This window comes from Botryllus schlosseri, chromosome 10 (assembly GCF_051294905.1).
Source record: "Botryllus schlosseri isolate E-star chromosome 10, Bs_hap1, whole genome shotgun sequence".
In the NCBI taxonomy this organism is placed as follows: Eukaryota; Metazoa; Chordata; class Ascidiacea; order Stolidobranchia; family Styelidae; genus Botryllus; species Botryllus schlosseri.
This window is the reverse complement of record NC_137245.1, coordinates 28,089,060-28,115,414: the sequence shown is the minus strand read 5'-3', so window position 1 is coordinate 28,115,414 and position 26,355 is coordinate 28,089,060. Positions and strand designations below refer to the sequence as shown.

Here is a 26,355-nt window from a genome sequence, read left to right as displayed (position 1 = left end):
AGAACGAGATTGACACGTCCAAAATTGCATAATTGCTATTACTGCGCACATGGTCGTCAGCTTTCGATATAGACCAGGAGTAGGTATGGACCAGGAGTAGGTTTGGGCGGGGTGCTCACCATTTTTTGTAGTCAGCACGCAGAATTGATAGGTGGGGTCGCGGAACATTTTCAAATTGAAATTAGATGTCCCGCGGTCGCGACCATAAAAAGCTTGGGAACCCCTGGAAGGGCCTTCGACACAATACCGCAGAATTTCATGAATGCCGTCATGAACACGTATAAAACCCTCAAAATGTCACTCTCCAGTAGCATTCTTGCAAAAATGGTTGCATGCTTTTATCGCAATTGCATTTCGGGTTTATTCAATTTGTGAAGGTACACCGGTCCGCCGACTATTGCTTGAAAGTTTACCGGTCTGCGAGCTCAAAAAGGTTGACTTACACTGATAAAGAATGTCTCGCGATAACTCCAGTGCAAGTCAAATTTGACACAAATCTCTTAAAAATGGAAAATGACTCGAGTCAACGCAAAATTGCCACAAAGACACTTACAGTCGCGTTTTGCATTTTCAGCAACTCAGCCCCAATTCTGACATCGTCCTGGCTGGTCTCGTCCACAATCAGTACCACGGTGTCCGAGACGCCCGGTCTGTTGCTGGACCGCCGCAAACTGCTCCTTGCCACGTGGCTCAGGGCCTGACCCGTGTTGGCACCTGACAAGGTGGAGATGAATCGTGACAGCAGACTGCATGGGTCATTAACCAAGTACTTGCGCAGGTGTTTTCAACCAGTGGGCCACAGATTTACTGACGTTACTTCTACTTGAACACTTTTCCATGCAATACTACTTGTCATCAATAGTAAAAGTAGTATATCAATTCTACTTGAGTAGTTTTAGAAACAAACTCACCATCTCCCCCGAACCTCAAAAAGCGTACGGCCCTTTGCAGTAGAATTTTACTCGCGTGCTGACCGATGGAGATCTCGTTATTGGAGTCCACGTCCCGATGATAGCGGACCACCCCGGCCTGGACATTGTCCTGACCCACGTTGAACGTGCCCAGGATGGAGTTGACCAGGCGGGTGATCCGGACCCAGTTCTCGTGAGTCTGACTCGCCGACGAATGGAGCACGAAGAATAAATCCATTTTGGCGTTCGGGATGCATTCAGCTGTGAAAAAATATTAGTTTGTTGAAAACAAGCTGTGTCGCAGGGTTGTAAAGACTCGAGTCACGATTTTCTGATAACTCGAGTCATTTTCTCAAAATACGGAAATGACTCGTCTTACCTCGAGTCAATCTGTGTATTGACTCGACTTGGACTCAAGTCATTGCGCATGGCTCGCAACTCAGATGGCCAAGACCGACATTTCATTGCAATTTCGAAGAATAGTAAAGTAACTATACTATTGGGTTTTCGTCTACTGGTACGGTACTTGAAAATGCGACCAGAAACTGCTAAAAGTGGGGAAAATTAGTATATTTTTAATGCGAACCATTCGATATCACCAAGTAGAGTTATAAAAAGTGGGTTTAACAAGACTTTAACTGGAAACTGAGAAGTCAACACAACGACTTGGACTCGAGTCATAATACCATGACTCGGACTCGACCCTCTGCTCGCTGACTTGGACTTGACTCGGTGGTGGATTGAAAATGACTCGACTTGACTCGAGTCAAAACTATAAAAGTGAGATTGACTTGTGACTCGGAGCCTTATGACTTGGCTACAACCCTGCCGTGTCGTGACAACTAAATATTTTCATCTTTTCTAAATTGGATCAGAATTAGAATTATAGATAGCCACACATTTTTTTTTTCTAAACTAGATCAGAATTTTGCATAATATAGTTCTCCAGTAGCATTTTCAGGAAAACCAGAAATTAAAATGAGTGCATACAAACATTTCGCAAATTAGATTACAAGTACATTATCGGCATTTGCACTAATTAGTCTAATCCACACATGCACAAACTACCAATCTAGGTAGATGACAGTCAACTGGGTTTTTGAGAAGTTCTAGTATTAATTACGGAATTCGAAAAGTGAGCAGCGTTTGTTGAAGTTATAGCTACAGATTTTGAAAAGTGAGTAGTTCTAGTTGAAAGTTTGAGGGGGTCTAGTTTTAGATGCGAGTTTTGAAAAGTGAATAATTTTGGTTGCAGTTCTAGTTTAAAATTTTAAAAATTGACTAGTTATAGTTCTACTTGCGACTTTTGAAAAGTGAGTAATTCCAGTTGCAGTTCTAGTTTGAAATTTTAAAAATTGACTCGTATGCACAAGTCTAAACTAATCAAACAAGAAAAGTTATCTCGCCGTCCAAGTCTGCCCGCAGAAGATAACTCACCAACGCAACAAGGCGGGGTCCCGTCCCATCTCCCGTTCTGTCTGCAAGTCAGATAATCATTTCCGTACATCACTGAAGGCATTCCGTCCGTAGACACTGCGTCGCACTCAAAACTGCATCGACTGAAGTGATAGTTTGAGTTTGTGCACACGGATTTCCCATGTTTTAGCTCGTCCAGATTTACATCGCAACGACCTGAAAAGGACAAATCTTTCGTAGTTATCGTTGGAATTGAAGTAGAAATAGAATTGTCCGTTTCCGAATAAGCAAAATGGTAAGCATTCTAGGATTAGTTTTGCCTAAAAAAGTGAAAAGGATCAAGCAGAAGTAGTCAAAAGTGGCAGCTATTTCCAAGTAAGAAGGAATGTAAGCATTCCAGGCCTAGTTTGGCCTAAAATAAACCCAACCATGGACATTGGACAAGATATCATCAAAAATGAAGAAAATTTTACAAAAACTTTTCATTCAAATGTTCTCGAAGTTTGAAAAATGGACATAAGCTACTTTGATTTGTAGGCTAAATCCATTATAATCCTCAGAATTGTCTACTATCTACATCCTGTTTTGAACAACTTCAGTGGTTCAAAAGATATTACGATTCAAAATTCTCTTGTCACCACACGGGGATAATCATTAAAATCAATATTCTGCGCTAGAATGTTGGTGGAAAACCAATAAAATTACTAATACGCCAATTCTGGGGCCAAGGAATTTAAGATATTCAGCTGCTTCCCTCTTAACTGAATGTAAAAAAAAGTTATGGATGAAAAAAGAATCCATGTGGCTTGTGGCATCCCACTTTACCAAAATAAAATTAATTCAATGCTCCACGAATTAGCCAGCTTATAAAAACTGAATTGGCAACCTCACAATTCTTGAGTATTATGTATTATGGAGCTACCTACCATAAACAGTATTATTACAAATCCAAAAAACATAAAAACAAAAAATACTAAATTTTGAACGTGGAAAGTGAAGCTAATAGAGTTAAAAAGTTTTGATTTGAAAAATTTCTGTTTTTAAAAAGTAGTTAAAATGTACTCAAGTAGTTTTGAAAAACAAGTAGTTTTTCACATACCTTTACAATGCGGGGTCTGCTGGCTCCAAGTCCCGTCGGTCTGACATTCTGCCGTGTCGCTTCCGATAAGTTGATAATTTGGGTCGCAAGAGAAAACGCATCTGGACTGATAGTCGTTGTAACGCTGACCGGTGCACGTGGCTCGTCCGTGTGGCACGTGTAACGCGGGACACGTCAGTTCTAAGGTAACACCGGATAGTAGAATTAGAAGGTTGTCGAAAAGATAAGCTAGAGTTGTAAAAAATGACTTTTTTCTTAAAATTTTAGTGGCTATTCGGGAAAATTGATCTTCACACTGTAAATACGGGTGTTAATTTTTCAAGTCTAAAATTTTGTACCTCAACTTCGCTTCTACCGGTGAAATTGAACCAAATTAGCTTACACAACGTATTTTTTAAACAATTTCACTATTTCATGGGTTTGCAAGTAAGATTAAAAAAGAATATTAACTTTCTTTAGTAAATTCAAAATCTTCTAAAACTTGAAAAAAAGTTATTTCTGAACAACCATACTGTAGGTGCTTGTAAAATAGGGTTATTAAAAATATCTGTTGATTTGAAATTTTACTGGCTGCGAACCGAATCTGGCTCAATTCTGACCAGTAAAAGGGTAGATGGAGTTGTTTAAAATTTTGGATTTGAAAAAAAACAGTATATTTCTCATCACAAGCACTCCTTTTTGAAATTTCATAAATTTTGTACTTCAAAAACTCCACTTGTAGTACAACAGCATAGAAAATTTTAAATTATTGTCTTGGAGATAATTTTTTTTTAAATTTAATAGGATAAGAAATAATATTCACAGTAAAGAATTCACCAATAAAACTACAATACCTCCACGCATCAGGGTCGCAATTGAGCCAAAATTGATATCCTTTGAATTTTTAGACAACCTCACAATTGATAGCGAGTAAAATTTGAATTTTTTCATTTTTAATAGTTAAATCAACACTTTTTGACATTATTTTTTATTTAATAAATCCAAAATTTTCAACTTCATTAACTACGTTTCTATTGATCAGAACCAAATTTGACGTGTATCGTTTTTTAGCCTACATGATAATTTGATCAATCAGTTAGTAAAAGTTGAAAGAAAAGTAAAAATATAAAAATACAGCCCGCACATACTTTTGCAAGTGGGTTTAGCTCTGCTCCAATGTCCGTTCTCCAGACAAGTCACTTCTCGAGCACCCACAAACTTGAAGCCGCTGGAGGCAGGACAATAGAACTTGAGTCTCGATCCAAAGTTGTTGGCGTCCGTCGCAGTTCGAGACCCGTACTCAATAGACAGATAACTTGGGTCGCAAGTTACTCCTGGGATAGACATAGAAATAGGATTTTATTTATACGTAGTATATTAATAAAACATAATATTAAACCTCTCTCCATATATATATATAAAATATAAAATCAAAAATACGGAATTGGTGATTTTCGATATCTGATGTCCCACAATTTCCATGATGTTTTTGAGCATATTTCACCCCAAAAATATCAATTTCATTCAATCTATTTACTTTGTTATCTTTTCTTTGTTTATTAATTTTATTTCACTTTATTTTATTTTGAATCTGTCAGGTGAAGTTTTCGCTCAAATCTCAGCCATTGCCGAGAGAATTTAGGTTTGGATTTGAGTACAATGAAATTGTATTTTAGGTCCGAATTAATTTGCATTTTATGTCCGATTTAATTTGCCTTTTAGGTCTAAATTAATTTACATGTTCGGTTCGAATTGATTTGTATTTTAGGTCCAATTGATCTTGGCGCCTATATTCATATTATCTCTGCGTTTCACCCGTTAAACACCGATATTAATCGGGCCTAAAATGCAAATTAATTGTGACCTAAAACGCGGAAATGGACTTGAAGCTAAAATGCGGAACCTAAAATCTCAAATTTCTCAAAAAATGTTGCAAATAGAACTAAAACGTACGGTTGCAAGTCTGCATTGCGTTGCTCCATTCCCCGTTCTGTTGACATTTGGTTGAAAAAGTCGTCCCGTTCACTCTGAACCCACGATCGCACAGAACATAGCAAACAGATCGGAACCGAGATCCATCGCTACAAATGATTCTACCATTCGGGATAACATTGAATTTGCTGCATGAGATCTCTGCAAACAATAATAATTTAAAATTAACTAATTAAATAATTGATTAAAAAATTGATCGAAATTGATTTTTTTAAGAAAAAAACTTGGAACTAGTTCTCACATGTCTTGAAAATCCCTACTTGTACTTGTAATCGAGCAACATTTTTCAGCGTTAATTTCAGGGTTGGCTTCAGCAGAAAAAAAAAATTATAAAAAATTTCAAACAAAAATGAGAGGGTTGAACTCACTCTCGCATCTGCCGAGGGGTGGTTTCCATTCGGTGCCCCCGAGTCTCGAGTCTGTGCAAGTGCTGGACGGCGCCCCCACTAATCGATATCCTGCTCCGCACTTGAGTCTGCATACTGCGTCGTACTCCGTGCCGGAACATTCCAGCTCTCCGTTGGCCGTCAGCTACAAAAAATATGGGATAATTTTGCAAGTCAAGTCATGTTCACTAACTATACTGTACAAGATTGCCGATGAAAATTGGTAAAATTTATTGTGCTGATCATATTTTTTTTAGAATATAAAGTATTTAAAGAGTTTCTTGGAGGTACAGAACTTCAATATATGTATTCATATTGAAATAAATCTGAATATTTTCGGCTGACTCACATAAATGAGTACATATTTGGAAAGAAATTGTATATCACCAAACATGACATTACCGACATGAAATTTCACATAATCGACGCGAAGAGATCGCTTACTGCAGTATTTTTAGATAAACTTTTAAATTCAGCAGTGCAAAAATTTTCTTTACTTTTGCAAGTAATGTCGAGCTTTCTAATTATACTGGATTAGATCGCTGATGAAAAAAATTTCAAATTCATATATCTGATCAATTTTTTTTCGAATTTAAAGTACTGATAAAAGTCCTAAAATCACTTGTGGGGAGAATTAGCTAACTTTCACAGAAGGTTTTTACTTATACTGGCCGAGATCGCTGATGAAAATTCTTAAAATCTGGAGAACTGATGAGTTTATTTTCAAATTTAAAGTGCTGGTTCTAATAAAATTGTTAAAATCAGTTGTGAAAAAAGTTTTAATTTTGCTGCTAAAGTCAATCTTGCTAATTATACTGGAAAAATCGCTGATGAAAGTTGGTAAAACTTGAAGTTATGATGAAAATGGCATAAATTCCAAAAGCGCCGATAAAAATGTTGCAGGTAAAGTTGAGGTTGCTAATTATACTGGAAAGGATTGCTGTTGAAAATTTGTCAAATCCAAGTTCTTGACAAAAATATGATAAATTTTGTGTACTTATGAAAATTTGCTCAATTTTAAAGGCCTGATAAAAATGTTGATACCAGCAGTGTGAAAACTCGGTACACTTTTGCAGTTTAGCAAAAATTTCTAATTATAGTAGTCAAGATACCGAAGAGAAATTTTAAAAAGGTTACTTCTCAGAACCTCATTATCTACAGGAACTTTACTTCCAAATCTACTTGATCTACTTTTACCAAATCTGAAAGACATTGACAGGAGATTTGAAAGTCTTGAAGTAGTTTTGTCATCCCTTGAATCTGAAACTACCGCTTGTAACGTTACTTATACTCACCGCAGATTCGCAAGTCTTTGAATAACATCGCGGCTTTTCCGAGCTCCAAAGTCCCGAGCCCTGGCACTCGGTCACCCTGACTGCCCCCGACTCCAATTGGAAGCCCGGCTTGCAAGAAAACTCGCATTCAGACTCGAATAGGTTGGCTCTAGTGCAAGTCGCAGTTCCGTCTGGTAGGGTCAGATACGAACGATCGCATTCACTCCCTGCAGATGACAAAGCGATTCATTAGAATAGTAGAATTAATACGCGATTGAGAAACTACTAAATATTAGCTTTTCAAAACGCTCAATAGAACTACTTACTCTACAAAACAAGCAACTAGAACACCCTGAAAGATCTTTAAAATCCACAACTGTAACTAGAACTACTCACGTTTCAAAACACACAGCTATAACTATCACTACTCGCTTTTCAGAATATCCAACTAGAACTACTCATGTCCGATCTCACAATTAAAACTAGAACTACTTACATTTTAAAATGCCAAACTAGAGCAATTATTTCAGCCCTAAACAGGAGGTACACAAAGTCTGAGTCCCTAACCTAGAATTTTACTTGAAATTAAATATACTTTATGAACAAAAAGGAAACTTACGTTCGCAATTAGGAGGGTTCCCGATCCAGTCCCCGTCTGCTTTGCAAGTGGTCACCCCGCTGCCAGATGTCACTTTGACGAAACCAGGCTCGCAGTCGAAAACGCATTGCGACATGTACTTGAAGCCGTTGTCACATATCATGCGTCCATTGGTCGGGGGGTGCAGGGTCTGGCACGAGATCTCTGGACGGACAGACAGACACAAGTTTATTTCAAAAATAACACTTTAATAATGATACGAATACATTCTGCTTAATGCATTACTACCTGGAGTGTTTATGATTCTTAACTATTTCCACTTGCATGTAAATCTCTTCTTCTACTACTTGAGCAGAAATTGGAGACTCTAGAAGTTTTTGCTTAAATAAACTACTTACTCACGGTGTTGTGTTTTTGCCTACTTCCAGTTCTGCTTGATATTTTCCATTTTTTCGGCATAAATAGGCCGGAAATGCTCAAATTTATAGTCTACTTGACGGAGTACTCAAGCAGATGTAATCTTTTAAATTTATACCAGATTACAAGTAGCAATTTTCCAGTAAATAAAAGAGTGAATAGTGTGGACAAAGTCTACTCGAGCACTTTAAAATATACAAGGGAGATACCATACAAAGCAAAAATAGCCTGAAAAAGAAGAGGAAACGCAACAAAATTTCACAGTTGGCTTTTAATGAGTCATTTTTTATATTTTGTTGTACTTTTCTGTTTCATAATTTTTCGACTCAAGTGACTCACTTTCGCACGAGCCCATGGCGGGCCCCCATTTCTTGTCACTCCCGCAAACAATCTTGCTTTCGCCCACCAGTCGATACCCGCTCAGGCACGACATCTGGCACTCGGACTGGAAGTTCGATCCGTCGCTGCAATCCAGAATCGCGTTTTCCACTTTCTATAACAAAAACGATTTTTAGTCAATAAATTCAAAAAATTCTACTACTCACTTTGTTGGTATTTCAAAAAGTTAGTAGTTTTGAAGAGTGAATAGTTGTAATTCTAGTACCGAGTATTAAAAAGTGAGTAGTTCTAGTTGCGTATTTTGAAAAGCAAGTAATTTTAGTTGCAAGTTTTGAAAAGTGAGTAGTTCTAGTTCCAATTGCGTATTTTGAAAAGCGAGTAGTTTTAGTTGCAAGTTTTGAAAAGTATGTAGCTCTAGTTTTAGTGTATTTTGAAAAGTGAGTAGTTCTAGTTTTAGTTGCGAGTTTTGAAAATCCAGTAGCTTATACAAATGTGGCCCAAATCATGTATACACACACACAGTATATTCGACTTCACAAACCTCCTGCAATTCCGAGATCCCGACATCACACCTTACTGGTCGGCACTTGGGAGCCGAAGGAACGTCCCACAGACCGCGGTCCGTGCAATTCACAATAGCTGACACGCGACTTTCGGGGTCGATCTGGTGCTCGAGCTCGAAACCCCCGTCGCATTCGAATAAACAACGCGACAGAAATCTGTTTGAGTCGTTGCACGCGACTCGACCATTCTCGATCCTGGTGAAGCCCATTGTCGGGCAGCTTATTTCTGTTGAAGAATTAAAAATTTAATCATGTGTTCATAAATAAAATAGATTAAAACACAAATCGTTGCGTTTAAGACGTTTTTAAACATAAACTTCTAATTACTAATATACTTTTATTATATTACTACTTTGGTGACAGACAGAGTTCTCTAGAATTTTCAACTAGTTGCTGACGATTACCCTTGACGAGATTCGGGTTCATTTCAATAACAATATACTATTCAATTGTGTTTTATTATACATATTTTCCTTATGAATGTATTGATTTGGTCGGCACGATTTTTGGGGCAGACTGTTTTTGGAACTTTCCAGCCTACTTTGAGGCCGCTTAATCCAAATCTGGTCTTATCGTTTTCTATTTCATAAAAATATATAATAAAAATAATATTGTCATTCTGTGTACTTGTACTGCTCAAGTGGTTTACAAAAAGTATCTACTATAACTGCCAAAATTTCGTCATAGGCGATTTAAGTTACAAATACTTGATCCGCAACAAACTAACAAAAGACAAAATTTTATCGATTTACTAAATCAGGCAAAATTCACAGAGAAAAAAACCTGACGCGTTAAAGCAGTTTAAAACTCGGAGTTTGATTCAGCAACAAAAACTTGGCCTACATCAATCCATTATAATTATAATAAAAATAAATTGAAACCCAAACCGTTGGGTCTGTTTTCGTACAACTTTATTTTGAATTCTAATTATATGTTCTGAACAAAAATTGACATCGGGTTTGTCTATATTTCAATTTTTTTAAATTTTCAAGATACAATTGTGTAGATAAAAACCCACTTTCACAATTAATGATGACTCCCTCCCAATTTCCGCTGGCTTTACAAACGACTCCGTTGCCAGCCTTGAGCGAGTCCTGTGACATCATAAAGCCGCTCAAACACGAGAACGTACAAAACGACTCGAACCGATCTTGGTCGCTGCATTCCATTTTTGTGTTTTCCGATTTTTTCACCTCGCCACAGCGAATTTCTGGAGAAATAAGAAAGGTGAAGAAAAAATCCCGAAAAATATAGTCAAAGCGTTAATTACTAGAGTGGTGATCATAGACCGGAACAGTTTTTCGTTTCACTTGACTTAACTACTCAACTACTTACCATGAGTCAAATTCAATAATCAAACTCAGAAAGATGACAAAGTTTGGCTGAATGTAGACTAGTTAAATACCTACGGTAACTTCACTACTTTACTTATTAAACTACTAATTACGTAACTGCTTAAGTACTTAACAGTGAATCATATTAAAAATTCCATCCCAGAAAAAGTAGAAAGTTTTGCTGCCTGTAGACTAGTCAACTACTTTACTTTACCAACTACTAATTACGTCAACAATTTTCTTTACTTAACTACAAATTACTTAATTAAACTACCATACTTTACCAACTTTACTTTACTTACCTACTTAACAGTGAGTCAAAGTCAAGAAACAATGTCAGAAAGATTAACTACTTTACTTTACCAACTGACTCAACTTGACTAAACTACTTGAACACATTACTCAAGTAAACTACTGTACTTAACTACTTGATAATAATGAGTTGAGGTGAGAAAAAATAGTAAAAAGATCACAAATTTTTGCTCACTGTTGCAGAGCCCGATTCCGTTACTCCAATCTCCTGTTTTGAGGCATGTCGCAGAACTTCTGCCGGTAAGCTCGTAGCCTTGAGCGCAATGAAGCTCGCATTCCGAGCGGAATTTGTTTTCCTCCGTGCAAATGATCTCGCCAGTAACGCCGGCCTATGAAAAATAAAATCGCCATATTTTGTGATGCGATTGTTGATATACAATGTTCTTTCCAATTCTCCACTAGTTGCTGACGATAACCCCTGATTTCCAATATTATTCCGGTTTATTTCAATATGATACACTGTGCAATTGGTATATTCAAGTTCTGTACCTCAAAGAAGCCCTATATATACAAAATATAGTAGATAGAGTAGAGAAGAAATTTGAATAAAAGATTCGTATTTATTTCCTGTTTGCGATTGCGCATCTTTTTTTCCATCCTTTATTTGATAACGTTTTTAGAGGAATCAGTTCGTCCTTCAACTGTCCTTATTTGTATTTCGTGTATCTACTAATTGATTTGTACGCCTTTTAGTGATTTTGATTGTCTATCTTTTCGCTAGTGTATAAATTGCCCTCGTTACCGTTGTCCCGGTCTCCATACCATCGAGCAACGGACGAGCGAGCACTAATGCGAATCTCACTCTCTTGTATTAGTATCTTAGTATTCTTAAAGCAATTCCGAAGATCACATTGTTTAATATTCGATTTGGATTGCTTGATTCTGTTGAAATACAAGACTGATACGCAAGGTTAGCGAGTCCATGAGCAGATTCAGCGAAGCAGGGTCGACAGGGTCGACGCCTGCTAAATCGGCACTAATTGATAACGGAGTGTCGCGTCGAAACATTTCCAAAGGACAGTATTAAACACACTCCATCAGATCGCATATATTATAAAGACCGCAGCGCACAATTTTTCCTATATCTCAATCAAAGAAAAATAACCCTTGGCAGACGCATACAATCAAGTCAAAGCTCACAGTTTTTTTCTTTATGCCCAATATCTGTCTCTTATTTTGAATTAAAAATATTGATGTGTTCGCATTATCGCTCACGATAACCTCTGATGAGTGAAAGCTTTGAGACTAAATATACCAAACAGCATATTCCACCCTCAATCAAATGATATATTTCAATATCAAAGGGATGAATAGCCCGCGACACCTCAGCACTCCTGATGAGTGTTCAGTAAGGTTGTTCAAAAATATCTTTTTTTTCTGACTCTTGGGATTCACTGATCACATTGTTAGGTTGCCTAAAAAAAAACGCTGCACACCAAATTTGGCTCGATTCCAACTGGCAGATATGACCGCACAAGGGTTTGAGAATTTTGAATTTCTTATCAGATATTATTTTGAAATTTTACTGTCAACCCCATGAAATTGAGTTGTCTAGAGAGAAGTGATGCGAGTTTTTCATTCATAATTCTAAGATTACCCAGCAGTCCAGGCTGTTTTTGCAAATCCAAAATTTTCGACTGCAATCCCTTCGTTTCTACCCGTTGGAATTGAGCAAAAATTGGGTGAGCATCGTTCTTTTTGACAACTTAACAATGTCATCAAGTTGAGAATAACTTTAAAAAGATGTTTTTCATAGATTTTCATATTAAATTCAAAATTTTCAAACTCTTGTGCGTTCACATCAACAAGAATCGAGGCAAAATGGTGTGAAGCATTTTTTAAGGCTACCTAACAATGTAATTTTTGAACAACCCTAGTGTTTGGGGATAAACATGGATTTCTGTTCAAAATAAAACAACATACCTCTCTGAAACTGGTGTCGTTGGCGGGGCACCTCTGTTTCTGACACGTGGGCAGAGCGTGGCTCCAAGTCTGGTGTGGGGTGCAAGTGGTCACGTCGCTCTGGCCCTGGATCATCTGATAGCCGGCGTCGCAGTAGTATCGGCATTCGGATTGAAAGAAATTTTCGTCCGTGCAAGAGACGGCGCCTTCTCTCAAATCGAGATTATTGCGCGGACATTGAACCTCTGTAACAGACCACGTTCGAGTAACTTACTGATATTCTTATTGATTCAAAACAGTGAAATAAAGCGATGATGAATATATTACCATTACAACGAAAAGATAGGAGGAGGTCTAAATGACTTGCAGTAAATTTGAAAATATTTCTTTTTATTACATTCTAAAATTTCAATTAGCTCTACGTCGGCTTTTCTGGTTGGAATCGAGCCAAATTTGGTTTGCAGCTTTTTTTTTATCGCAACCTGACAATGTAATCAGTGAATCCCCGGAATCCGAAAAAAAAGGTTATTTTTCAACACCTCTACTACGCACGTTACAGGAAATGACTGCAAACCTGGCATTGTATTACTTGTGGTTGTATAAAAGGTACATATTTGAACTTTTCACATCATTCGTACTGTTAATTAAATGCACTCTTACATTTTTGCCTCATACCCCTCAAAATGTCAATAGAGGCATGCGCTTCGCACACTGCACGAAAATTTTCGACTCACTTGCGCATTTAGGCAGTTCCCCGCACCACTCCCCGTTGGCTTTACACTCCAGACCGACCTTTTCGTTATAATCATTTTCCGGGTTATGAATCGCATACCCAGGTTGACAGATGACTTGGCACGCGGATTTGAAGTTGAATTCGTCGGAGCACTGCAGAGTGCTGTTGCTAGGAGCGGTGAGCGCAGGACAGGAGAGTTCTGTCGACAAAAAGTAGGTTTTGTGAAGATCTGCTCAAAGTGGTCATCGTTAGAGGCGGAGTAGAAAGAATTTAAAATTTTGTGTTCGAAGAAGGAAAATCGATGAAATCACGAATACTTTCCAGTGTGTATGTAATCGGCTGCTTTGAGATTTTACTGTAGCTGCGACCCTCTTTAATGTAAGCTTACTTTTAGAAGGATTCATTCTCTTTTCTCAAGAAAAACGAATGGTCCTCTGAGGACGCTCAAAAATGTTATTTTTTCCCATTTCGAGTCAGTTGCTAAGATTTTCAACAAACTTTTAGGCGAGACATATTTATTTCCAAAAAATGACTCTAGCCATTGCCCGTGATTAGAACTTAACAGCTGAAACATGCTGAATTGCTGTTTACAAAAAGCTATTTCAACAAATTACCCACCATCCTTCTACCTTCTAGAATGCTATTGCAAGCATTGTTTGACGTTCTCTGTAGGGTTGCAGCAATGACTCGAGTCATGATTTTCTGATGACTCAACTTGACTCGAGTCAATCTGTGTATTGACTCCACTTGGACTCGAGTCATTAGTCATAATACTCGAGACTCAAACGGCAAAGACGGACATTTCATTGTAATTTCGAAGAATAGTTAAGTAACCACACCATTGGGATTTCGTCTATTGGTAGAGAAAATGCGACCAAAAACTGCTAATAGCGAGGAAAATTAGCATATTATAAATGAAAACCATTCGAAATCACTAATTAGAGTTATAAAAAGGAGGTTTACCAAGACTTAACTGGAAATTGAGCAGTCAACACAATGACTTGGACTCGAGTCACAATACCATGACTCGGACTCGACCCTCTGCTCGCTGACTTGGACTCAAACTTGATTTGGTGGTGAGTTGAAAATGACTCTAGTCAAAACTATAAAAGTGAGATCGACTGGTGACTCGGAGCCTTGTGACTTGGTTAGCACCCCGGTTCTCTGTAACATCTAGGCCATTTCACACGTGAAGATCTGTCGCAATTTTTCTGGCTTAAGTTCCAACGAAACAGACCTATTAGCTGGATCAGTTTTGAGCATCTTGACGGTTGCATATAATTTCAATGACAAATTTATTGATAATATTTCACGAACTCGTTCAAAATGATCACTCCTTACTTGCAGAAGATACGGGCTCAATCTAAAATTTTTCTGTTGTTTTTGCAACTTTCACTTTCTTTTTGTAACCTTTAGCTGCAACTACCAACGAAACGTAAAACACCAAGAAACTCGACTTTCATTTTACTTGCATGTTGAGAATAGGGTAGGGCTGACCCACTAACAATTGATTAAATTGCTGCATGTTTTGCGCCTCACAATTTTAAGGAAACTCACTCTGGCAGGAACCCAGTAAAGGTGTCCAGGCCCCATCACTGCCACATGTGGTCTGCGTTATGGTTTCGTTGGCAATCTGGGCCACCGCGTATCCGTCGTTGCAAGTCAGAGTGCATACAGATTCGTAATCAGCACCGTACGTGCATTTCACGTTGCCGTGTTGTAGAATCTGGCAAAAAACATGGGGTTTTGAGCATTTCTGCACATTTTTATGACAGAGTTCTATGTAAATGAGACAGAAACATGCTACATCTGCAGACTTTTTGATCAATAACTAGCTTTCTAGTGTCAAGATATGGCCAAATTAGCTATTTTCGGTTAGATTAGTGAAATTGCACAGTGGGGTTGTTGAGAGTAACTATTTCTGTTCGTTTTGAAGACAAAGTTCTACGAAAATGAGACAGAAACATGTTACTTCCGCGGCTTTTAAACCCGAAACTAGCTCTATTATTAATATTATTTTGGGCTACATTGGTGAAATTGCACAGCTGACAGAGGTTTGAAGAACCAAATCATGACTTTTGTAGGTACATAACTTCAATTTCTAATTGAGCAATATAATTGACATTGAAATAAACCCTAAATTTTTTCCTCCATCAGCAACTAGCAGAGAATTGAGAATAGTATATCAACAATCGTACCACCAAATTCTGTTTCAAAACGACAATGAACTACCCCTCAAACTCATGATATTTGGGGCTGCACAGCAAGACGGATTTTTATGAAATCTATTTTTTTTAAATTTTGCACGCTAGTGAGGCATTATCTGCTTACAATCTCGTCTTTCTCCAAATCCGGCAAACACCGAATCCTGCGACAAACCGGTTTTTCCGCATCCCATGAAGAATTAGCCAGACAAGTGGCTATAATGGTGGTGACGTCAAAATCGTCGAAAGGTTTTTCAAGCTCATAACCTTCCTTGCAGCGTACAAGACACTGGGACTGGTAGAGAGTGCCGCTGGAACACGAGACGTCCGCGTTGGAAATATCCAGGAATCCGTCCGGGCAGCTCGTCTCTGAGATATAACTTCTTTTAAATAAAATAAACAAATCATAAAATATTTGTAATAAACCCGAATATTTTGGGCTGTAACTCGTCAAGGGTAGATATATTATAGTGTATTCTATAAAATAATTATTTATAGTCTTCGATATCAAATTTTGCCATCTCATTATCAAATATGACGGTATTACCTTTACAATCTGGGGCCGAACCAGGGGTGGTCCAGGTCTCGTTGGCCTGGCACGTTACCGTCACTTCTTCCAGGGCAGATAAGTTGGCCGATGAAAACCTGCAGGGAAAGAGTGTGATCAGAGCAAGTTTGACAAATAGAAAATTTTCAGCTTTTCCAAATTGATTAGTATTAGAATAATAGCTACACAGGTTTTTCTAAATTAGATTTAAATTAAAATAATAGATAGTTTTTTTCCGAATTAGAGCACAATTAGAATAATAGATACAGTATGTTTTTCAAACTACGCTAAAATTGAAACGATAGCTACACAGTTTTTCCAAATTAGATTACAATTAGAATGAGGGCTAGTTTTTTCCAATTAATATTACAATTAGAATGATAATTACAATTTTTCCTACTTAGATTTGAATTAGAATAATAGCTATAGTTTTTCACAAATTAGATTATAATTAGAATGATAGCTACACAGTATTTCCAAATTTGTTGAGAATTACAATCACTTCATTCTCAAAAGCTTGGAAATTAAGTTAAATCCAGCGCTAGAAGTAAATACAACAATAATCAAATTCATTTCATAGAATCACTCGATAAAAATTGAGTGAAATTCAGAAAACACAACAAAAATGGAGTCAAGTTTATAGAATTATCAACTTACGCGTAACCCTCAGCGCAGGAGAACGAGCAGGAGGAATTGAAGTAATTTCCATCCGAGCAAAACTTTTGGGTGTCGTCGTCGACCGGCAGATCGAAGCATTTAATTTCTGACAAAAATAGCAAAAATTTAACAATCACTCTAATAATGAGTCAAATCCAAATCCAAGTATTTGAAGTATATTGTATAAATTCTACCATTTTGCAATATGTCATTGGTTGAGAATGATCATAATAATAATTTTTTCTACAAAATCTATAAAGCCGTACTTTTGCAATATCCGATCGGTTGACTCCAAGTCGCTTCTCTGGTACATTCCGTCGTTTTCTCCCCGAAAATCTCAAACCCTTCGTTGCAATCCACGCTACAGATCGAGCCGTATCTGTTCGCCTCCGTACAGTGCAGAGTTCCGTTCTCCTCGGCCAGTAACAAATGATGAGCGTCGTAGGGGCAAGTTTTCTTCTCACAAATGGGAGGGTCCACGCTCCAAGTTTGGTTGCTCAGACATCTGGAGCTTTCTTCCTTGACAAGCATCTCGAAACCGTCCATGCATTGGAACTGGCAGATTGACTTGTAGTTGTTTGAGTCTGTGCAAGTCACGGAGCCGAACGCGATGGTAAGGTGGTCTGCCGGGCATTGGGTGACTGAAATAATAACAAAAACATCAATAAATTATTTAAAAAACAATGAAAATATCAATAACATAAAATAATAATAAATATAAAAAAGTAAAATAAGTAAAATTCCATTAAAAAACGCTTCAGAGCATACTTCCAGTCTAGCAGTGCTTAACAATTTACTCGGCCTAGAATGCTTAGTCGTAAATCGCTATTTCTAGTTCTACTGGAGTTCCGACGGTGACTACTTCCAGACTAGCTACTTCTAGTTGTACTTCTTTTTAATTTTTTGTCGGAAAAATTAGGCCTAGACTATAAACTTTATTACTTACTTGTAAATCGCAACTTCTACTTTTACTTGAGTAAGAATTGACTACATTACTTTTTCAGAACCTCTGAAATTTGGCAAAAACAATTTAAAAATCAAGCCAAACTACGATTTCATCCGATTTTTTTGGGTAGTGTTATTTATTCTGATAAATTATGGTTAGGCTTTAGTCTCCTCTCAAAATCGTCATGAAAAACAAGTTTCTATGCTTTTAAATAGTATGTTTAGATTGAAATGAACCCGAATATACTACGCGATCGTACATTGAAGTTGTGTACCTCCAAGAAGTTTCTATGCCCATATCAACTTATCATATTTACAGATTTAGCATTATCACAAGCAAAAAATACAATCGTTGAAATTTGAAAATTAGAAAGCACTTTGGACTACAATACTCATAAAACTAACTTTTGCATTCCGGTGCTGGTTCCGAAAAGGTCCTGTTTGCGAGACATTCAGAACTGGAAGAGCCGCTCATTTCGTAGCCCGCGTCGCATGAAAAACTGCAGATCGACTGATATCTGTTCTCGTCGCTGCATTCCATATCGCCGTCAAATGGGGCAAGTAACGAGGGGCACACGATCTCTGTAATTCAAATTTCAAGTTACGTGTCAAGTTATACACACTTGGGCCGTTTGAAAATAACTGTTTTCTTCCAATTTTTCTGGCAACTTGACAACATTGTAAGGTTGTCGGAAAATAATGATGCATAACAAATTTGACTCCATTCTGAGCAGTAGAAGCAGAGCTATTAGAGTATTATTTATTAAATAAAAAATATTTTTCAAATTATACTGGCTACGCTGTACACAATTATTATTACGCTTCTTAAATGATGTATACTGAATTTGGCTAAAGTACAAGCAGTAGAAGCTTAGTTATTGGACTATGAAATTTTGGATTTGGAAAAAACAGCATTTCCGCTGGGTAGTTCTATCATTATTATTAAGCAAACTATTTCGCTACCGTAAACACTATTTTTTCAAATCATAAATTTACCAATAACTTTGCTGCGGGTTGGAATCGAGTTAAATTCGGTTATTTTCGGCAACAAAACAATTTCATGGGGTGGCCGAACAAATTATTAAAAGTTATTATTGAACAGCCTATCGTTTCTCACTCTGGCAATGTCCGATCTGCTCATCCCAGTTTCCGGTGTAGTCGCATTCGATTTTCTCCACTCCAGACGTGAGTTCGAACCCTTCGTTGCACTCCAGCGAGCACACGGACTGGTAGCGATTCTCGTCCGTGCAAGATATGCCTCCGTTCTCTAGAGCCTGCGACAAAGACTCAGTTTTAATTTCATTCAATATACTTCACATATACTTTATTAAATATACCGGAACTATATATTCAAAGATACTTATTCGAATACATTCAATATTTCCCTCATTATTTTCACTATCGTCATATTTTCCTTATTTTATCATTTAGTATTTTTTTTAAATAAAATTTGATTTGGAATTCTCATTTTCTATTGAAAAATCGTAAATCAAACCAAACCTTGTCTGCGACAGAGGTTGTGACATTTATTCGAAATTTAGACCTCAGCTGTTCTCACATATTTGGCACAAAGATGTTTTTAAAAATTCTAAATACAAAACTCTAATCCGATAGAAATTGTCAAACATTTTTTTTAATTCGTGGTAAAATCTGGATATGCATGAAATTTCCAAATCCAGATATAGTCAAAAGATGATAAATTCAACTCTTTTCTGACATTTCGGCCGAAAAAAGCAGGCTAAATTGTGGCTTTCCGAAAAGTTACAAAACCGGAATCCTATGTTTCAGCAAAATTCGACGAAATTCAACTCCCGACTCACCCTCAATATCATCTCCGACTCGAAATCGCACACCTTCTTGACGCAAGTAGGCTTGTTCCTGCTCCATGCTCGAGTCGCCGTGCAAGTCGTGCTCAGAACCTCTTCTTCCATCTCGTAGCCGGAGTCGCACCGGTACTGACACACCGACAGATATTTGTTGGAATCTGTGCAGTTTGTCTCGCCGTTTGATAGGAAAAGGTTGTCGTTCGAGCACTCGATCTCTGGAAAAACAGTTTCATTCAGTTTATTGACAATAATTCCATACTTTTTGTATATATAATATACATACATATTACACCTGAATATATGGTCACACTATCGATACATGAAAAGTGAGCTCCTAGGATATTAAAATATTTGCACATTGTGTTGACATCATAGAATTTTAAATTTCACGTAATAACTTTTTTGAGCCCCATTTATTTTTTTTATCGTGGTGACCTTGGTCTCCCATATATTTATTTCTTACATCAAAATTTCAGTACAATAAAGTCGAGTAAAATTTGCATAAACACAAAAAGGGTGTAAACTCAATTTCTTTCCTTTGGATCCTTCGTCGTCATCGTCCAGCATCATCATCCAGCATCGTTCATTCTCATCATCGTCGTCACCCGTTCTCGTCATTCCTCCGTCGTCCCGTTGCTCCATCTTGGTCCGGATGTAAAAATTTCTATTCTTTTTTTTGTTTTATTTAATATTTTCAACGCCATCGTTCTTCTCCAATTTCGTCCGTTTTCGATGTAATCGTTCTTCGCGTCTTGATATTGCTTCCATTTCAATATCGTTGATTTAAAGATCGATACCATCAGTATGTCATTCTGACTTCTTCTTTTTTTGGTGTATATAATTTCTTCCTTCCTTGGAGTCCATTCCAATCTTTCTTTAATAACATTGAAGACCTGTTGCGTAATATCGCATGTGGTGAATACATGCGTGATTGTGTCTTCTTTTGTTTTGCAGAATTTGCAGTTAGTTAATTCTCTTCTCCCATTTATCTTTCTCCCCATGTTTCTTTGATCTTTTTGCTTGCCAAAAATATATCCGTTATTGCACAGTCGGTAGTTGATAATCTTTTCTTTGTTAGTAAGTTTTGAATTTGATCCTCTCTTAGAACCTTGTATAGCGTTCCAATTTTTAACCATGGTATCGTCTATTTTCTTTTCATATGTCCTATTCAATTCTGTATATAGCTCCTTAAAATTTGTGTCTTTCCATTGCTCTGTGTTCCATTTCAATCTTCTGTTCATCGCTACTAGTTTCTTCCAGTTCTCGTCTGGGTTTCCCTTATGTGGCATACTATTATCGTATATTCCTGGGTTTATTTCTTTTATCTTCGAGCCCAGTTGGTATGCCGCGTATTGATGCCAGAACTCTCCCGGTTCTTCGATACGCGATAGGGCCTTTATCTTAATCATGTCGCACGTTTGAGCAATGGTTTTGGGAAATGGGACTGCGAGTCCTCCCTCACATTTCCTTTTAATGAGGATTTTCCTCGAGATCGTTTCGATCTTTTCGGGATAGTATATGAAGTCGAAGAATTCCTTCTCTATTCTTTTTAATACTCTATCGTGAGGCTGATGTATTCTTGCCGTGTATAGTATTTGTGTTGCCGCCATACTTTTCAAGATTTGCACTTTACCCAGCCATGTAAGCCTTCGCGTTTTGTACAGATTTAAAATTTTTATTATTTTCTCTGTTTTTTCTTTCCATGAGTTTGGGTTGCTGTTTTTACCAAATCTGTACCCTAGGATTTTTACCGAATCTTTGGTATATTTATGATAGTTTGAGTGTTCTAATTGTGTCTTTGCATCTTCATTTATTGGTAATATCTGGGTTTTCTCTTGATTTATTTTTTGCCCTGTAGCACTTGCGAAGTCTTCAAGGTGTTGGAAAGTTTTATCTATCGAGTCTTTCGTGCTTAATATGGCCGTGATATCATCAGCATATATCTGTGCTTTTATTTCTTTCTTCCCTATCTTCATACATCTTACTTCTGTATCATTCAAAATTCTTCTTGTTAACGGTTCTGTGACCATTGAGTACAACGTCATGCTCAAGGGGCATCTTTGTCTGATACCCCTCTGAATGTCGATAATCGCTGTTTTCTTGCCATTGACTTGGACTACACTTTGAGCACATCTATACGTGTGCTCAATATATTGGTATATATTGTCGCCCAAATTCCACGTTTTCATCAATGATAATAAAAAGTCGTGATTTACTCTATCGAAAGCTTTTTCCTGGTCAAAGCTGACCAGGAATAGCGTCTATTTCTTGTATTCAGCAAATTCTGTGGCCGAATTTATGTTCAACGCCGCATCAAAAATGCTTCTGTCCGCTATACTGCATTTTTGGTTGATGTTTATTAGGTCTGGTAGGATGGACTTCATTCTGTTCGAGATTATCTTTGAGAGTATTTTATAATCTGTATTCAGTAAAGTAATTGGCCTATAATTCTTAATTTGTCCTGCATTACCTTTTTTGTAAATTAATTTAACAAGGCCTAATTTCCAGGATTTGCATAGCGTGTTGAAGATGAATGCGTTGTTCATAATTTCTATGAGCTCCAGTTTTAACAGGCCCCAGAAGGTTTTGTAGAACTCAATCGATAGACCATCGGTGCCTGGAGATCTGTTGTTGCTCATCCCCATAATCGCTCTTTTTATCTCCTCTTCAGTTATGACCTCATTTAGGGTCTTACGCTCTTCTTCAGTTATTTCGCAATCTTCTATTTCTTTTCTGAAGCCTTCTTGTTTTTCATGGTCTATGTTTAGGGATTTTCCCCATAGTTTGTTATAGAAGTTTTCTACTTCTTTTAAAATTTCGTTTTTCCCAATAAATTTTTCTCCTTTGCCATTTTCCAAGACGTCGATGTTCTGTTTTTTGTTTTTCGCTTTTAGTTTTTCGAAAAAAAATCTAGTCGGCTTTTCATTCAATTCTATGTCTTCTACCTTGGCTCTTTTGTTTATTCTAATCAGTTCTTCTCTGTCGTGTTCTTTCATCTCTTTCAGCAAGTTTCTGTATGCTTCAGTGCCGATATTTGTCGATCTTATTTTGTTCTCTAAATTTTCTTTTTGCTTTCTAGCTTCCTTTCTTTTTTGCATGCCTGCCATTTTTAGCATGGATTTTAGTTCTGTTTTAACCGATTCCCACCATTCCGCTATGTCGTGGAAGTTCGACTTTTGCGCCGTGAACATATTGTACCTTTCTATTATTTCTTGTCTAATCATTTTATTATTGTACAGCTCCACATTGTTTTTCCAATGGCCTTTACCCCATTTTATTCTTCTCTTTTTGTCTAATTTTATAGTGGCCATGTATAAGTGGTCCGAAACTGTGTTATTTATGTAGGCGAATCTTTGTATTTCTTGGTCTAGATTTTTAGTACAATAGATACGGTCTATTCTACGAGCTTGGTGGTGTTTCATGACGGTGTATATAAACTTCTTTGGGTTTCTTGTTCTAAAGACATCTTGGAGTTTGCTACTCCTTCTTAGCTCCTTCCATATTTTACTTGCTGCAGTAAAAGGGTGCTTAGGTGTCTTTTTTTCATCTTTCTTGTCTACTATCATATTAAAGTCTCCGCAAATTATTTTCCTACCTTTTGTATTCCTAATCTCTCCTGATATATACTTATAAAAAGCCGTTTTGTATCGACCTTCGCTGGGGGGTCCGTAAATGTTCCAAACCTCTGTTTTCTCGCCCTCCTCGTCTGTCAACGTAATTCTTTGTACACGGTCTTCTACTATATCCTTGGGGTCGATCTGATATACCTCCTCTAATACTTTTTTAACGAGTACGGCAGTCCCTTTAAAATATAGTTTCTTATTTTCTTGGCTATCTATCCAACAATTACCTCTATCTAGACAATTTGCGTACAAGTTGTAGTGATTTTGTTTTGCCCAATTTTCAATTTTTGATTTATTAATTTTGTGTGTCTCTTGTATGCAGATAATGTTATAGTTTTTTGTTCCTGGTGAAACTTTAAACTTTTTCCAATTCCTATCCAAACCATTTACATTTAAGGACGCGATTGAGAGCTCCATTTATTTTGATTTATTCGATTCAATAGTTTTGTCATTTCTGTCCTGTTAGTCTTTATCGTGTTTTCTTGTGTTTTGGTTTTCTTCTGTTTTTCTTGTTTGATTTATTCTGTTTTGGTGTCGAGAATCTCTTTGTTATACTTTCTATTTCTTCTATTGTGAATTCATCGGTGTCTGAATCTGTCAGTTCGGGCTCATTCGCCGGCGTGTCTATATCAGTCGTATCCTTGTCTGAGTCAGGGCCGTCTGACGACAGCTCTAGGCCCATTTCATTTGTATCTATTACAGTTACATCATGTTGCTCTTTCGAGTCATCTGTTTCTGTGTTTGATCTGTTTTGGTTTTGTTGCGTGGTCATTTCTGTCTGTTTTTCGTTCTCTTGTGCTGCGTTCATCGTTTTGTTTTCATCATCAGTTGATGATGCTTCGTTTTAATCATTTTCATGTTTCTATCTATTCCATCGTTTTTCCCTAGTGTTGGGAAGTCTAGTTCCTTTTCTGGGCATTTGTACTGTACATGCCCACTCTCGCTGCAGTATCTGCATACTCTTACTTTTTTGCAGCTCTCAGCATTATGCCCATTCTCCAGGCATTTGGTACATTTGTTCGTGTTTTCTAATGGAAAAAACACTTTGCATGCAGTTTTTCGTATTTTTACGAACGGTGGAACTGTACCCTGTTTGTAATTTTCGACGGCTATTTTTCTGTAACCGTTGTAGAATGGAGTGTCTTTGTGGTATAGACTCTCCACTCTCACAATTTTGCCACAGTTCAAACCTTCCAGGTATTTATGGACTTCCTCGTCTTCTATTTATGGACACTTTATTTCAAATCTTACTGGCTATTGGATATATTGGTTTTTTAAAATTTTGTATTTAATAATAGCATTTACGGTGGATAATTACTTCATAAATTAAAGACTATTTTTCTCAAATCAAAAATTTGTACTCCGATAACTTTGCGGCTAGAGGTTGGATTTAAGGCAAATTTAGTGTGTGGCGTTTATTTTTAGCAAAGCTAACAATTTTATGGAATAGACAGTACAATCTGAAGGAAAAAATAATTTTTGAACAACCTCGATATCCATAAATGGGGCCTAAAAGGCTTTTTTTTTGGAACTAAAAATTCTATGATGTCAACACAATGGATATCATTTAATATCCCAAGAGTCAGTCAAATTTATAGCAATTTATGAGACGTGTAAAAACCGATGTTCAATGACATCACAACTGAGTTATTGTTAAAACTAAGTAGTTACGTGAAAAAGTCGATTTACAAGTAGAAGTAGTCTCAACTTACTTTGACAAGTAGCTTCGTCGTTGGTCCACGTCCTGTCGGCCTGGCAAGTGGTCTCGCTGGGTCCAACCATCTCAAATCCAGAGTCACACGTAAAAGTGCACACGGACTCGTACAGGTAACGGTTGTTGCAGCCCACGGTGCCATTGTTCGGGGAGGACAGATCTCGACATTCGATGCCTGCAATACAAAATGGATATATACCTACTAGATATTCTTTTTCTCTAATTCGAGTGAAATGGTAAGCTAATTCTAATCTAATTTGCTAATTGCTAATGAATTCTCAATTCAATTCTGATCTAATTTCTGGTTTTCCTGAAATTGCTACAAGACTGTATAGTCAAGCCTGCTTTTCAGATTTTTGTTGTATTTCCGTCTCATTAGGAATTCAATTCAATTTCCAAATTTTCGTGGATTCAGCAAGAATAATTCTAAATAATTTGAAAAAAAATTTGTAGTTATCATTCTAATTCTAATGTAATTTCGAAATCAAACTGCGTAGCTATGATTGTAATTCGAGTCTAATTTGTGAAAAACTATGTAGATATAATGGTATTTCTAATTTAATTTGATAAAAACTATGTAGGCCTACATATAATTCCAATTCTAATCAATTTGGAAAAAATATACAGCTATCATTCAAATTCTAATCTAATCTGGTAAAAAAACTTGTAGCGATAATTATAATTGTGATGTAATTTGAAAAAAATGTGTATCTACAATTCTAATTTTAATATAGTTAGGGAAAATATTTAGTTACCATTCTAATTCTAATCTAATTTGGAAACAAAATGTGCGGCTATTATTCAAATTCTAATCTAATCTGGTAAAAACCGTGTAGCGATAATTCTAATTTTGAAAAAAAAGAACCTACAATTCTAATTTTAATATAGTTTGAAAAAATATTTAGTTACCACTCTAATTCTAATCTAATTTGGAAACAAAATGTGTAGCTATCGTTCAAATTCTAATCTAATCTGGTAAAAAAACGTGTAGCGATAATTTTATTTGTGATGTAATTTGAAAAAAAAATGTTTATCTACAATTCCAATTTTAATATAGTTAGAGAAAATATTTAGTTACCATTCTAATTCTAATCTAATTTGGAAACAAAATGTGCGGCTATCATTCAAATTCTAAACTAATCTGGTAAAAAAACGTGTAACGATAGATAATTCTAATTGTGATGTAATTTCAAAATAAAACTATGTGGCTATGATTCTAATTCGAATTTAATCTGTGAAAAACTATGTAGTTATCATTCTAATTTGAATCTAATTTGGTAAAAGAATGTGTAGGTATAATTCTAATTGCATTGTAATTTGAAAAAAAAAACATGTAGGTATAATTCCTAATTGCAATGTAATCTGGAAAAAATATTGCTATCATTCTAAGTGCAATCGAATATGGAAAAAAACTAATACAAAATGAATAAGAAATACAAACGTGCGAAAAGCTATAATTCCAATTCTAGTATAATTTGAAGACTTCTGTGTAGCTATAAGGGCGGAGATAATAAAGTTAGATCAGCCATGAAGTCGATTATCGCGTTCCTCAGGATTTATCAACCCAGGATTGAGGAAACCAGT

General features: G+C 36.7%; 1 protein-coding gene across 1 annotated transcript in view; it reads right to left on the bottom strand.

Annotated features, from left to right (window-relative positions):
- LOC145447664 (sushi, von Willebrand factor type A, EGF and pentraxin domain-containing protein 1-like) overlaps positions 1 to 26,355 on the bottom strand; it is a 65,774-nt gene that overhangs the window by 3,686 nt on the left and 35,733 nt on the right. Inside the window, exons 35-58 of the mRNA XM_080325919.1 lie at positions 24,770 to 24,946; positions 19,429 to 19,649; positions 18,726 to 18,882; positions 18,014 to 18,190; positions 16,930 to 17,304; positions 16,664 to 16,769; positions 16,007 to 16,104; positions 15,587 to 15,828; positions 14,813 to 14,981; positions 13,257 to 13,454; positions 12,544 to 12,767; positions 10,796 to 10,949; positions 9,993 to 10,184; positions 8,953 to 9,200; positions 8,412 to 8,565; positions 7,677 to 7,859; positions 7,079 to 7,284; positions 5,766 to 5,928; positions 5,359 to 5,538; positions 4,554 to 4,739; positions 3,427 to 3,606; positions 2,349 to 2,543; positions 912 to 1,172; positions 554 to 714 (exon numbers count right to left, since the gene is read on the bottom strand). Of these exons, the coding sequence (XP_080182045.1) occupies positions 554 to 714; positions 912 to 1,172; positions 2,349 to 2,543; positions 3,427 to 3,606; positions 4,554 to 4,739; positions 5,359 to 5,538; positions 5,766 to 5,928; positions 7,079 to 7,284; positions 7,677 to 7,859; positions 8,412 to 8,565; positions 8,953 to 9,200; positions 9,993 to 10,184; positions 10,796 to 10,949; positions 12,544 to 12,767; positions 13,257 to 13,454; positions 14,813 to 14,981; positions 15,587 to 15,828; positions 16,007 to 16,104; positions 16,664 to 16,769; positions 16,930 to 17,304; positions 18,014 to 18,190; positions 18,726 to 18,882; positions 19,429 to 19,649; positions 24,770 to 24,946 (4,607 nt within the window). The remainder of the gene's footprint in view (positions 1 to 553; positions 715 to 911; positions 1,173 to 2,348; positions 2,544 to 3,426; positions 3,607 to 4,553; positions 4,740 to 5,358; positions 5,539 to 5,765; positions 5,929 to 7,078; positions 7,285 to 7,676; positions 7,860 to 8,411; positions 8,566 to 8,952; positions 9,201 to 9,992; positions 10,185 to 10,795; positions 10,950 to 12,543; positions 12,768 to 13,256; positions 13,455 to 14,812; positions 14,982 to 15,586; positions 15,829 to 16,006; positions 16,105 to 16,663; positions 16,770 to 16,929; positions 17,305 to 18,013; positions 18,191 to 18,725; positions 18,883 to 19,428; positions 19,650 to 24,769; positions 24,947 to 26,355) is intronic.